This window comes from Meriones unguiculatus, chromosome 5 (genome assembly GCF_030254825.1).
Source record: "Meriones unguiculatus strain TT.TT164.6M chromosome 5, Bangor_MerUng_6.1, whole genome shotgun sequence".
Lineage (NCBI taxonomy): Eukaryota > Metazoa > Chordata > Mammalia > Rodentia > Muridae > Meriones > Meriones unguiculatus.
The window spans coordinates 95,009,151-95,024,200 of NC_083353.1; the positions used below are offsets into that span (position 1 = coordinate 95,009,151).

Sequence of the window (15,050 nt, forward strand, 5' to 3'; positions counted from 1 at the left end):
TCTATATTTAAGTCTTCACAAATAGGTGCTGTACCTTGAACATACTCCCCTCTTATACTTTTCTATCTTCCCTCCCACTGCCCATCTCCTGTTAGCGCACTTTACCAACTATCCAGCTTGACAGTCTTAACTCTACTTCCATATAATACACACTTGCGTGATTTTATGTGTTTATATAAAATGTGAGAACCGCTAATGAAAAAGGACAGATAATTTTGTCTTCCTGGGATTGCCTTAATATACTTAAGATGATTTTCTCCAGTTTTACTTATTTTCCTGAAAATGGCATGACTTCATTCTTCAACTTTGCTGTTGTTGTATGTTTTACTGTGTACAAGTTGCTGTGTATACAGATATGGGTGTGTACATGTGAACACGTGTGTGTGTGTGTGTGTGTGTGTGTGTGTCTGTGTGTGTGTGTGTGTTTCGGGTGTATATACATAAGAAGTCAGCTTCAAACTTGAGTGTCATTTTTTTTTAAGCAGTGTCTACCTTTTAGTCTGATTGTTTGTTTTTCAACAGGATGTCTCCTTGACTTTTCAAATAGACTACGCTAGCCGCCTAAGAACCTTAGGAATTCTTTTGTGTCCAGCTTTTTTTGTACTAGTACTACAAATGCATACTACCAGCTTTTTACGTAGGTTCTGGGAAATGAACCCAGGGTTTCAAGCCTTCAAGAAAAAAACACTTGTGTCAGTGTTCCGTCAGTACAGAGTACTTCTGCCAGCCCCAATATAGTTTGCTTTTCTATTTCAAGCTTTTAATATTGCAAATAAATCCTAACATGTGTTCAGCATATTCAGTAGGCTCTAATCATTTGTCCATGTTCTTACTTCAGAGTACATTGTAGAATTTGAAGGGAACAGAGAGGATCCTGGAAGGTGGGAGGAGCTAACCAGAGTCCCAGGAGAAGAAACAGAGGTTGTGCTATCATTGGCTCCATATGTGAGTTATCAGTTCAGGGTCACAGCTGTGAACGAAGTCGGGAGAAGTCATCCCAGCCAGCCTTCGGACCATCATGAAACTCCACCAGCAGGTATGAGCCGTCTAACATCAGGGTTCTAACAGAATATTTTACATGGGCTCAATTTTTGTTTTTGAACACATTAAACAAAGATCAAGCATGTAATGTAGAATTTTAGATTCCTCTAAATAATTTGAAAAATTTTATGAATTAACAATATACAGTGTTAGATGCATATATATATGTATATATTTTTTTTTAATTTTTGAGTTCTATAGTTGTTTGGTAGTGAGCAGGAAATTGGAATTGGGACATGGTGTGTGAGAAAATACTACTCTGAGCATCTTTCAATATCATGATTGAAGCAGATTTCATCATGTTCAATAGATAAAGGACGCCATGAAAATAATTTTAGCTCATACAAAATCCTTTGAAAATATAAAACTGTGATGTCTTATGCATTAAACATTTTTGTATTTCCATACTTAATTTTATGAACCACCAATAGAAACAGTGCAGAAACAATATATATTACAGGTTTGGCACTGGGTAGTATTGTGGTCATATTATGGTGTTTGTTTTTCCCTGAGTAGCACAGCCATGCTGGGATATAATCTACTTTTTTGACTAATGAAAAAGCAAGGTGAATTACAACTTGAATCTGAGGCTTGTATGATTTTAGTTTATGCTGGACTCAGTGTTAAAAATCCTTGTTAGGATGTGTCTAATAAAATGTGCCTGCCTGAATGTGATCCATGCATGCATCACTCTGTATCCCTGCTGCAGCCCTTCCCTTGCCTCCTCCCAGTCCTACCCTCCCTCCAGATCTAGATAAGTCAGTTGTTGATGTTGATACATGAACATCAGTTCCATTATGCTTGAGGCATAGATACACAGCATATATTGTTTTCAATAATTCTGACAGAAATGTATAGTTTGAAAATGAAAACATGTTTTTTTTTTTTTTTAAAGCAGGCTTAGAGTGTCAACTACCAGGCTTAAATTTAAGATACATGTAGGAAATCATGTAGTATCTACTCCATAGCCAATGTAGATCTCTCAAAACGCTATTTTACTCCTTTTAATAAGATGTATTCCACAAAACTGTCTTAAATCTTCTTAGAAACTAGATTTATTGAAATTAAATAAATATGCCATATTTAGCTATTTGATTTTTGATGAGTTAGGTAGAGTTAATATGATGTTTAACTAGAGTTAATATGATGTTTAACTAGCTGGTTATTATGAAAAGGTAATTTTAATGCTTGTCATTTCTCAGCTCCAGACAAGAATCCACAGAACATCAGGGTGCAAGCGTCTCAACCCAAGGAGATGATTATAAAATGGGAGGTGTGTATTCCCTCAGGGGTTAGTTAATCTTCTTCTTTTTGCAATTTGTTTATTCACTTCAAGTAGGCTTGATAACTCTAATACATACAGTGTTTTTTAGGAACAATGAAATAAGATTGGGGAATAATGCTACATTTTGAGTTATTGTCATTGTTTTAAGACCACAATGATTGGATTTGCTGTAAATAGGGTTAGAGGTTTGGCTCTCTGGTAGAGTCCCTTGGCTAGAATGAATGAGAGCTTGAACTCCATTCCAAGAAATGAAAACCAACAAAAAGAATGAGCATAGCATGGAATCTAATCCTGGAAATTTATTTAGTGATAAGTAAACAAATTTATCTGGATGGAATCTGCTATAGGGATTTTCAAATTTCTAGTATTTTACTTCTAGTATTTTAGGTGCTTTCACAATTAAAATATAGTAAAAGAAAATCTCTCAATATAGGTCATCATATATAATGAATATTAAACAAATACCACTCCACCAAATAGGGATCATAGGTCTTATAGACATTTACTTGTGATTCTGATGCAGCCTCACAATTTCTCTGCTTTAGACTCAGACACTGAGATTCTTCCCTTCCTCACACTATAGAAATACATCACCTGAAAATGTCACTAAATAAACTACTCTTTGAACTTTGCAAAACAGTTTACATCTGCTGAGATAACTTCCATTACTCTATTATTTCATTATCTAATTCCCACATTTTTTTTCTGGAACCAGGAGGTGTGTTTTAATGGGTCCTGGGCACCCCAGCTGTTTGTTCTCTTCATTTTGGCTAGTAGCCATTCTCTTAAATGTTCTTCTGTTGCAAGAAGAAGTTTATTTTCAGTGGCAGGCTCTCAGATCACTTCTGGCCAGGCCACAGAAGAAGACAATGCAGCCAGCTTTGATAAAACCTGATAAGCTAGGGTCAGATAGAGGGTGAGGAGGTCCTCCCCTATCAGGGGACTAGGGAAAGGGCATAGGGAGAGAAGATGGAGGGTGGGTAGGACTGGGAGGAGATGAGGGAGAGGGCTTCAGCAGGGATACAAAGTGAATTAGTTGTAATAAATAAATAAATTAATTAATTTAATTAAATTAAAAAGAAGTTTATTTGATAAAGGGTGAGAGACACACTTATTTACAGCTGTATGGATAGATATTAAGAATGCAAGGATAATATAGGAATTATTCTTGTTTAATCAATTGGTGGTAGTAGGTTCTCCACTAAGATCTATGACTTACTAGCCCCAAGTGACTGGCTAGATTTTCAGTCCCAGTCATGATTCTCTCCTGCTAAATGGGCCTTAGGTTCCACCTAGACAAATGACTACAGGTACTTAAGGGATGCCGAGAGTGGAAGAAACAGTCTTCCACATGGATGAAAACCCTAAGCTGTTCTTTAATACTCAGAGGTCAGTCCTGAAACCATTCATACAAGTAGATCTAAATGGACTGAGAAGTTTGTATTTCTATATTTATGCACACTGTGCATGTGCGTAATAATAGCAAATAAAGAAAAAGAGGCTATGACATTTAGAAGAAGCAAGGTAGAAGTCCACAGGGGAGGATGGAGAGAAGAAAGTAAAAACAATGTCATTCTATTTTACTTAAAAAGTTATCATAGTACAGTGTGGATTTAGATCTAGTCTTAATCTAATCTAAGTCTAAGGACTTAAAAAATACTTCGTCCTTGATAGTTTCTGTCTCTTGTCCAAGATTTAAATGATTTTAAAAATTGATTTCAATAACATAACTAACTTCGAAGAAAATGTATGAATAACATCTAAACAACAGACAAGTTAATAAGTTCACCCAAACACCAAGTTAAAGTAGGGAAATAGAAAGTTATTAAGTTACCATCTTAAATGGCAATAACCTGGACATTCAACTCTTAAGTGCTAAGGTTTAATTATATGCATTGAATGTTACCCCAGAAAAAGAATCCATCTACATTTAAAATGAAACTGAGAAGGATTAAATGGAAAATTATGGAAACAGCATAGTGAACATTGTTTAGAAAATGAACTGTATTCTTAGAAATTGGTAAAAGGGCTTTCTCTGTGCAAGGGGTGTAGGTCCTCTCCATGCTTGGTCCTTGGGGGTCTCAGGAGGGACCCCTGGGCCCAGGTATTTTGGCTCTGTTGTTCTCCCTGTGGAGTTCCTGTCCTCTCCAGGTCTGTCTATCTCCCTCTTCTTCCATAAATTGCTCAGTGTCCAAATGGGTTCCCTAGTAAGGGGAAGAGGGGCTGTCTCTGACATGAACTCAGTGGCCTGTTCAGTGGCTGGGATCGGGGATGCAGCCTTGTCAGGCTGCAGAGGAAGATGATGCAACCAGCTTTCATGAGGCCTGGTAAGCTAGGGTCTGATGGAAGAGGAGGAGGTCCTAACTTATCAGTGGACTAGGGGAGGGGCATAGGGGGAGAAGAGGGAAGGTGGGTGGGACTGAGAGGAAATGAGGGAGAGGGCTACACCTGGGATACAAAGAAAATAAATTGTAATTAATGAACTAATTAATTTTTGAAATGTTGTAATAAAAAAATAAAAATCATACCTAAAAAAAGAAATTGGTAGAAGGGTAAATTTTAATTATTCTCACCACAAAAAGATGCATATGTATGACACAGTATATATTTACATGATTTTTACCTTTTTATATTTTGCCATGTAAACATATTCAAAATTACATGTACTCTACAATAAGTACATAAAATTTCTCTCATTAAAGTTAGTAAATAAGGGCTGGAGAGATGGCTCAGTGGTTAAGAGCACTGTTTGCTCTTCCAAAGGACAGAGGTTCAAATCCCAGCACCCACATGGCAGCTCATAACTCTCTGTAACTCCAGTTCCAGCTGATCTGACACCCTCACACCAATGCATATAAAATAAAATTTAAAAAATTAATGAATAAGTTTAATAGTTTTTAAAAATATAATTAAGGCACAGTGGCAGTCTCATAAGTGTCTAAATTGATATATATATATATATATATATATATATATATGGTTATATATATATATATATATATATATGAATGAGGCAAGGTTTTATATATATATATATAACCTTGCCTCATTCTTAGCTCTCTCTGAAAACATGTCAGATGCATAGACAAATTTTTCCAGAATGTTACACATAAAACACCTTGTTAACAGTATCACAGGCTTCTCAAGTGCTTCAAAGGACATTTGTGGATTCCTAGATTTTGAACGTTATAACATCTTTCTGCCAACCTCTTCCTTGGGGACAGGGTTGCCAGAGAAAGGGAAGGCTAGTGGCCTCTCCAGATCAGATTCATCTTTGCTCTTCAGAGCCTGAGCTTTTGTTATGTTATTTGAGAATTATTGAACTCTTATTAATCATTGCTTCAAAGCAAAATACAAAATTTCTTCAGGGACCCAGGAACCAAAAACTTGACAAAACAGCTAAGCAATTTCCTAACACTGGCATAGTTTATAATTTGTTGGAGAACATTAAATTTATGTTTTTTCTTTGAACTAAATATGAGCAAATTGAATAATATTAATTTTACATATTTATTGTCAGCAAGGATTGAAATATAATTCTTATTGCAATTTGTAGCTAAAAGCTTGTGTCAATGACTAGAATGTTGTTTTGGTGGTTAAGGACACATACTGTTTTATAGAAGATTGAGAGTTTTTTACCCAGCATCCTTGATGGGTGCCCCATGACCTTCTGTAACCTCAGCACTGACCCAACCCAATGCCTTCTTTGGAGTTCATGTGCACCTTCAACCACTTACACATACCCACATACAGACATACTGAAAACATATATTAAAAGTAAAAAAAAAATCTTTAAACCGTGCTCATACTCTTATTTATTTGGATAATGTTTAGGCCCCCATTGAATCTAAGGATTTAAACCCATATTATACTGAAATATTCTGAGTGGCACGTTCTAGGATGAGCAAATCTAAAAACATATTTGCTCTGGAAATTATGAGTCATATTTCGTCATGAATATTTTCCTCCTAGTTACTGTAAGTAGTTACTTTGGAATAAATATAAAACTAAAACTATTTGTTTATAAAGCATGATGTTTTTAGTGTAATTCCAGGCAATGTTTCTAGTAAGTATTTTTGCCAGTTGTACTGAATGAAGAAACATAGTAAATGTTACAAGAACATTTTATATGACATTTACTCTCCCACATACACAGACAGAATTGCTCTTAATATAAACGAACTTATAATCTGGGATGAAAACTACATTTTCTACATAGCTGCATCATTTACATGAAACATCCATTTGTAAAATTAAATTGGTCCTTATATCCACACTATTTTTCTTTAAAGTTTCCTTAAGTGAAACCTAATGTGAAAGTAACCAATTTCTAATATTAAAAAGTCAAAAACTCTTCCACAAAACCTTCCTATACAAATAAAATAAAATAAAGTGAAATTGGCATTTTCTGTCCAGCAGCTGTAAAATGTTCATTAAAAAGAGGAATTACACCTTCTGGGTCTTCTCAATAAACATGTACATTTTCCAGAATTAAATACGGCCCCATCTCTCTCTTTCCATGGGTGATGGGATAGAACCTTGTAGAGGAAACTGTTTTGCCTAAGAAGCCATGGCCCAGGAGTTCATGGCCAAGTAGTTTCCATTTCTTTGGCGTAAAAATTGTACAATATACCAGATGCCTGAGAAAACCTAAAACACTATTTGCAATTTATTTGTAATTTAGTTTACACATAAACATTTATATTTTACCATATGTGTATAATTTGGGCTCCCAAAGTATTGGTATCCCATGTATTGGGATGATGGAAGACTTAAGTGTAAAAGTTAACCTAATAAAATAAAAAAAAAATATTTCTGACTCAAAGGAGCATCATAAAGATCTCTAACCTTTTATTTTATTTTTTTTTCATTTACTCCTACACTCTTTATGGTGAGTCATTGCTGTTTTTAGGTCAGTGTATCTACAAGTACATCAAAAGAGCTTTGATTTCTGTTTTAGCCTTTGAAATCCATGGAGCAGAATGGACCAGGACTGGAGTACAGAGTGAGCTGGAAGCCCCAGGGTGCCCCTGAGGAGTGGGAAGAAGAAACAGTTACAAACCACACACTGCGCGTGATGACACCTACTGTCTATGCTCCTTATGATGTCCAAGTCCAAGCCATCAATCAACTCGGCTCTGGGCCTGAGCCTCAGACAGTGACACTCTATTCAGGGGAAGACTGTAAGTGGTTCATCCGTAAATCCAACACATTAAGAATATTTTCAAGTTACCACATTTACGTGGACACTGTCGAGTACCTACTGCTTGCAAGGAGAATGTATTACCTGTGAGACAGGAAAGTAAAAACTTGTGTGCCTGGCAGTTAGGGTTGAGCTTGGTCAGGATAGAATGCTATCAATGTACTTTGGCTGGGAATGTAGCTTGCTCATAGAGTGTTGGCCCGGTATGCACAAAGCTGTGTGTTGAGGCATCAGCATGGCACAACACTAGATGTGATGGCAAATGCTTATCATTCTGCTACTAAAAAGGTAAGGCTGGGGGCTGGGGGATCAGAAACCTAAGGTCATCCTTAGCTACAGAACAAATCTGAGGCTCTGGGGCACATGAAACAGGGTCAAAAACTAAAGTTTTAAAAACAAAAGGAAAAAAGAAATAAAAAACAACCTCAAATCCTAACAACAAAAGTAGTAACTTGAAAGTTTCAGCTTTATCAAGAACCTGTTAAAAGTTCTTCACATTTTGAAAATCATCATCAGGAGACTCAGTAAAGGAACATAATGGCCATGGGGTTTTCAAGGTTTTGTTAGATTTACCCTTTCCGGTCTTCTTAGTAACAACCTATTACAGTTCCTTGGGCCTCACTTGCATGCCTGGAGACTTCCAAACACAGATGAGATAAATACTCAGATTTGAATATGGAATTCTAACCATATGCTCAATTTAAAGGATCTGTCACTAGGTCATAGTATTAAATATTAATAACATAATAACTGCTAAGTTATACTTCCAAAAAAAATCAAAGGCTGCATTGATCAACTCTGCACATTAAGAAATGTTCTTATTTTCTCCTGACATCTGGAGTCGTGTATTGAATCAAGGTCAAGAATTATAAGGAATCTCTTATTCTACCAGTCTTCAAATTATTGCTCTCAAATAAAAAGACACAACAACATCATTCGTGAACAGTTTGACTTGATGGCTCCTTTTTAGCAATCTCAGTTCTGTAGATCAGAATGACAATACTGATCTAAAAAGGAGCTGATAAAGTTTAGATGAGTTGGTATCTGTAGAGTTTCTAAATATCTGAAGCATAGCACATGCTCAATTGATGTTGGCTGTTCTCTTAGTTTTATTTCTTTTGGTGGGTAAACACTATGGCCAAAAGCAAAGTGGGTAAGAAAGGGTTTACTTCAGCTTACAAACTCTGATGTCACAAACTCTATCATCACTGAGGAATGTCAAGGCAGGACCTCAGGACTAAAACTTGGAGGCAGGATTTTTTGTAGAGGCCATGGAGGATTGTTGCCTACTGGCTTGCTCTCTTGGCTCACTCAGCCTGCTTCCTTGTACAACACAGGCAAGATAGCACCCACAGTGGGTTAGCCCTGCCTCCCAGCACACAAACAAAAAATGGATCAAGAACGTGTCCCACAGACTTGCATAAAGGCAATGTAATGGAGATATTTTCTCAGTTTGAAGTTTACCCTGCTGACACTGGCCTGTGTCAAGTAGACCAAAATAATTAACTTATTAATTAATTAACTAACATCTGATCAGAACAACTGTTTTTATTAATATTAAGCTAATTCTGAAATAATTTCATTATGTTACTGGAGCTTTTTTTCTTTTCCTCAAAGAACATTCTAGTGGATATGGCTTTAATTTTTCATTTGCTTTTGTCCTTATCACTGCCATCATTTCTCAATGGGATACGGTAATTCCTGTGGGCCAAGAAAGTCCTCTGCAACAACAAACTGCTGGTGTCATTTGTGCTTTCCCCAGGCTAAATATTCTGAAGATCACTTTTGGAAAGAGACTGTGTCAATCATGCGTGCAAGTCATTGGATGCTAATCAGTCTTAAATGCTTTACAGATCCTAGTACGGCTCCTGTGATCCATCGTGTGGATGTTTTGAACAGTACATTAGTTAAGGTTACCTGGTCATCAATCCCAAAGGAAACAGTACACGGACTTCTGAGAGGGTACCAGGTTGGTACCAGTTGATTTTAATAATAATAATAATAATTTTTGTAATGTTTTTACTTCCTAATTGATGCCATAGAATTTGTTTTTTTGCCTGAGATTTTAAACAGATTTCAAGAGGTCCACTGCTACTACAGTTGCCATGTTAAAAGATTTTCATTTTCATTGCAGATAAATTGGTGGAAAACAAAAAGTCTATTGGATGGAAGGACTCATCCAAAAGAAGTGAACATTCTAAGATTTTCAGGACAGCGAAACTCTGGAATGGTTCCTTCCCTCGATGCCTTTAGTGAATTTCACTTAACAGTGCTAGCCTATAATTCCAAAGGTGCTGGTCCAGAGAGCGAGCCTTATATATTTCAGACACCAGAAGGAGGTGAGAGGAAAAGTAGGGAAGGTGCCACGTATGCAAATTACCTAGTGGCCATATTAAACATTGCCTTCATTTTTGGTAGTTAATGTGCAGCTCGTAGGAGCTTACCTCTCAGCTTCCGTAAATGTATGATCTCGTGGGGAACTTTTGTTTGCTTCTCTAGAAACCTGTTAGCTTACGAGTGTCCACTTACGATCTTGTGTTTTCTAGTGCCTGAACAGCCAAGTTTTCTCAAGGTCATCAAAGTTGATAAGGACACCGCCACTTTATCCTGGGGCCTTCCTCCGAAACTGAATGGAAATTTAACTGGTTATCTCTTACAGTACCAGATAAGTAAGTACAGACTTGGACTGGCATTAACCTACCAATGACTCATTTTTTGTTTGAGGAATTAGTTTGCTACATAATGAACACTCCCCACAGCACAAGGATCAGTAAAGTGTCTTGAAGATAAACCGCAGCCTCTGTGTGTTTCAACAATAAACTTTTATTTTACTGGAACATGGCTATGACCACCCTTTTACTTATGACCGATATCTGTGAGTTAGGGTAGTGGAGACTTCATGTTTCTCTTGATATTAAGTGTTCACAATTTATATTTACAAAAGGTCTGTGGACCCCTATTTTGTAACTAAAACAGTGGACTCCAAGGAGTGTGTATTTACCATGTGTCTGTAAGTAGCTTTGAGAATTGCTGAGGGCAATTCATGCCAGAGGGCAGAGTTAGTAAATAATGTAATGGAAATTCAAAGCACATGTAGCTCTCTAAGAAGACTGACTTTTCCATGGTGACTGAATGACTCCAACCTCAAGCCAAAGTATGTTTATCTGTGAAGAACCTTCAGTCCATAGCTTGCTTGTCAGGCAGGTCATGTTTAGAGACTCAGAATAATCTCCTCTGCATACTTCTGTGTCATTGCACTGAAAACTGTTAAACAAATTTAGAATGTTTTAAAAGTCATTACATCTCCTATCTGTTAACAGTCTTCAAATATAAGCATCATTTCAAAGTCAGAAATTGCAGCTTCAATCATAGCTCAACGAAAGGACTTTATGGTTAATTGTTAAGTAGCCCATAAACCAGGACTATAGCACTTCATTCTACCCTTCTCAAAAAACCCAACCTCATCATGGCGCTGGCATATTACTCTGATGTCTCTTGAACTGTCATGTCTGGGTCACATAGGAGCTTTAGGTTCCATTGACCCCTGCTGAGCACCCCTGATTAAGTAAACAAAAATGAAGTCCAAGAAAAGTAGTCTTTCATTGTTTTTCTGGGTGTTTGCTTGGTAGTAAGAGCGTTCTCTTGTTGTCGCATGCAACCTGTAAATACATTAAAAAGTGGATATCAGTACTGTTTTTTTTTTTTTTTTTTTTTTTTTTTTTTTTTTTTGGATGAAGGGATTGAAACACGTAGACTACTCTCACTTCTATTTTTACAACAATGTGAAGTTCCTGGTTAGGATGCAAACTTAAGTCAAACATGTCTACATTCTGACTTCTTAAGCCATGCTCTTCCAAGGACCACTTTTTAAAACTGTGGACAGAACTGAAATAGTTTAGGAGTTTTAATTTTTCATTTGGTTTGGTGAAGCTGAGTCATACCTATGAATTTCTTTGAATTCAATTTTTTGATTAGTCTGTAAGTTTTAAATTTGATTTAAAAACTACTTCTCATAACATAGGAGTAGTTGAAATATTAATATTTATAATAGTTGTACTTAAAAATTCACTAAATTTAAATTATTAATTTACCTATTATTATTAAGTGGTGGGTGTATTTTATGTAGTGTGTTTTTTTCCCTACTCTTCTCTATTGTAATTAACTGCTGTTTGTAGCTATTATACTGGTATATGCTTCCCCCAGTCCTTCTATTGATGTTAGCAATTATCTTAATTGACTTTGTAGTGTTTAACGATGATGAGCTGACCAATATATTTCCATCATTACAGTGTTTAGATTGCCACTTGGATTCTTGATGTCATTGTATTATTCAGAACAAGAAAGGTATTTTATGTAAATAATAAATGTGGGTTTTTTTTATGAGTGCAGAGAGGAATTTTTTTTTCTAGTAGCTTCTTTGGCATTAGCATTTTCAGACCTTAAATATGTCTCTACATCATTTAGCTTTTTCTTTTTTGAATTTTACACAGAGTTCATGGTACAGTGGATATTTTAAAACTCTTAATTCATTCATCAGGTCAGTGTTTCATTGATTCTCTATATGCTGAGCTCAAAGAGCCTCTGACTGTCCATGAATTAACTGCAGGTTATGTGGATACAAACATGATGCACATTCAGTAAACAGCACAATTTAAAATTTTAAATGTGTTGTTATACTTTTATCAGTTCGGGTATGTTTATAATAACATTTAGTCCATATCACTCATTATCGTTTGTCATCCCCCTTTCTTCTTCCACTGAATCTCTTCTTTCCAGCAAATCTACTTCCTCCCATGTCTTTTTTTCTTTTTTAAAATAATTTATTTATTTTTTATTAATTACAACTTATTCACTTTGTATCCTAGCTGTAGCCCCCTCCCTGGTCCCCTTCCAATCCCACCCTGCCTCCTCCTATCCTCTTCCCCAAGTCCACTGATAGGGGAGGTCCTCCTCCCCTTCCATCTGACCTAGCCTATCAGATCTTATCTGGACTGACTGCATTGTCTTCCTCTGTGGCATAGTAAGACTGCTCCCCCAACAAAGAGTGGTGATAAGAGAGCCAGCCACTGAGTTCATGTCAGAGACAGCCCCTGTTTCTCTTATTAGGGAACCTACATGGAGACTAAGTCGCCATGGGCTACATCTGCGCAAGGGTTCTAGGTTATCTCCATGCACGGTCCTTGGTTGGAGTATCAGTCTCAGAAAAGACCCCTGGGCCCAGATTTTTTGGTTCTCTTGCTTTCCTTGTGGAGTTCCAGTCCCCTCCCGATACTCACTTTTAAGTGGATATTAGACATATAATATAGGATAAACATACTAAAATCTGTGTACCTAAAGAAGCTAAGCAAGAAGGAGGACCCTGGGTAAGATGATCAATCCTCATTCAGAAAAGCAAATGGGACAGACATAGGAAGGGGGAGAAAACAGGGAAGAGGACAGGAGCCTACCACAGAAGGCCTCTGAAAAACTCTACCCAGCAGGGTATCACAGCAAATGCTGAGACTCATAGCCAAACTCTGGGCAGAGTGCAGGGAATCTTATGAAGAAAGGGGCAGATAGAAAGACTTCCAATGTCTTCTTTTGTGTGCACGAATCACTACATTTAATTAAGGTTTCTTGCATGAGCATGAGCGGGTGGGAGGAGGACAGAGTTGTTTGCAGAGAGTGGGCAACTTACCTGTGATTTTTACCATTTAAGTAAAAGATGCCTCCTTCTCCCAGTCACCAGTGACTGTCAATATCCCCTCAAGGCGAAGTGGGAACACATGAGTCTTCCTTTCCATTCTGAGCAGGTAAAGGTTGCTCCAGTGAGTTCATCAATGCACTGGACCATGTTACATTATCCAACAAAACACAATTTTAGAGCAGTCTTCTTCAACCTCTGGCTTATAGGGTTAGAGTTCTTCTCCAAAATTCACTTACTCTTTTTGAGGAGATAGTATGATTTGATGTTCCATTTAAACTGATCACTATAAAGTCACTCATTTTCTGCATTTTAACTAGTTTTGAGTTCTGTATTAACAGCCTTCCATTCAAAAGGAATCATCTCTAATGAGGGTTGAGAACTGTACTAATCTATGGGTGTAAAAAATAAATATTTAGAAGACAGTTTGATAGCATGCTTATTTAGCAAAATACTGGTACATTCTTCCCTAAGGTCTATGCCCTCCATAACAAAGAATTCTTGGCCAGGTTTGCAACAAAAAGCTGTGGAGTAGGCCTCAATTAAAAAAAAATAAGTTGATTATTCCACAATATTTTTTGAATTTTTTTATTAATTACATTTTATTCACTTTGTATCCCCCCTGTAGCTCCCTCCCTCCTCCCCTTCCAATCTCTCCTTTCCTCCCTCTTTTACATGCATGCCCCTCCCCAATTCCACTGGTAGGGGAAGTCTTCTTTTCCTTCCTTCTGATCCTAGTCTATTAGGTCTCATCAGGGGTGGCTGCATTGTCTTCCTCTGTGGCCTGGTAAGGGTGCTCCCATCTCAGGGGGAGGTGATCGAAGAGCAGGTCAATCAGTTCATGCCAGAGACAGTCCTTGTTCCCATTACTATGGAACCTACTTGGAGACTGAACTGTCATGGGCTACATCTGTGCAAGGGTTCTAGGTTATCCCCATGTATGCTATTTGGTTAGATTATCAGTCTCAGGGAAGAACCCTGTGCTCAGATTTTTTGGTTCTGATGCTCTCCTTGTAGAGCTCCTGTCCTCTACAGATCTTACTGTTTTCCACTTCTTTCATAAGGTTCCCTGCATTCTGCCCAAAGGTTGGCCATATGTCTCAACATCTGCTTTGATATGCTTCAGGGTCAGCCTTTCAGAGGCCCTCTATGGCAGGCTCCTGTACTGTTGCCTGTTTACTCCTTCTTCTGATGTCCATCCTCTTTGCCTTTCTGGATGGGGATTGAACATTTTAGCCAGAGTCCTCCCTCTTGATTAGTTTCTTTAGGTGTACAGTTTTTAGTAGGTTTATCCTATATTACATGTCTATATGAGTGAGTATATACCATGTGTGTCTTTCTGCTTCTGGGATAGCTCACTCGGGATGATCTTTTCCAATTCCCACCATTTACCTGTAAATGTCACGTATCTTTGTTTTTTATTGTTGAGTAGTATTCCATTGTATAGATTTACCACAATTTGTGCATCCATTCCTCAACTGAAGGCCACAATATTCTTAATATTATTGCAGCGATGGTATATGTCGATAGGTAGCCCATTATTATAGTTTTCAAGGTTCACAACTTAGTAAGAATACTGATGAATTTTCTCCTCGAGCATCTGGTATAGTTCTTTCTGGTACTATGAAAGCTCACTGTCAGGGAGTAAGCTTCTGGATCACATCCAGCTTGTTTTATTTTCCATGCTTTGTGACCAAAGTTGGTGATATCTTCAACAATAGAATCTTACCAACAATTCCTGGTGTACATCTAAGAGAAATGGTAAGAGCCTGTATTGGTGATGAGACCCCACACTTTTTTAGTTTGATCTTTTCCTGGGATACCCATATGCAGTCCTA

The 15,050-nt window shown here is 37.3% G+C and overlaps 1 protein-coding gene across 12 annotated transcripts in view; it reads left to right on the forward strand.

Moving 5' to 3' along the window:
• Chl1 (cell adhesion molecule L1 like) overlaps positions 1–15,050 on the forward strand; it is a 210,044-nt gene that overhangs the window by 177,500 nt on the left and 17,494 nt on the right. For all 12 annotated transcript variants that reach the window (XM_021639372.2, XM_021639370.2, XM_021639375.2 and 9 more), the window contains 6 exons: positions 839–1,036; positions 2,244–2,314; positions 7,287–7,509; positions 9,383–9,498; positions 9,664–9,868; positions 10,076–10,198. In XM_021639372.2, coding sequence (XP_021495047.1) covers positions 839–1,036; positions 2,244–2,314; positions 7,287–7,509; positions 9,383–9,498; positions 9,664–9,868; positions 10,076–10,198 — 936 coding nt within the window. The remainder of the gene's footprint in view (positions 1–838; positions 1,037–2,243; positions 2,315–7,286; positions 7,510–9,382; positions 9,499–9,663; positions 9,869–10,075; positions 10,199–15,050) is intronic.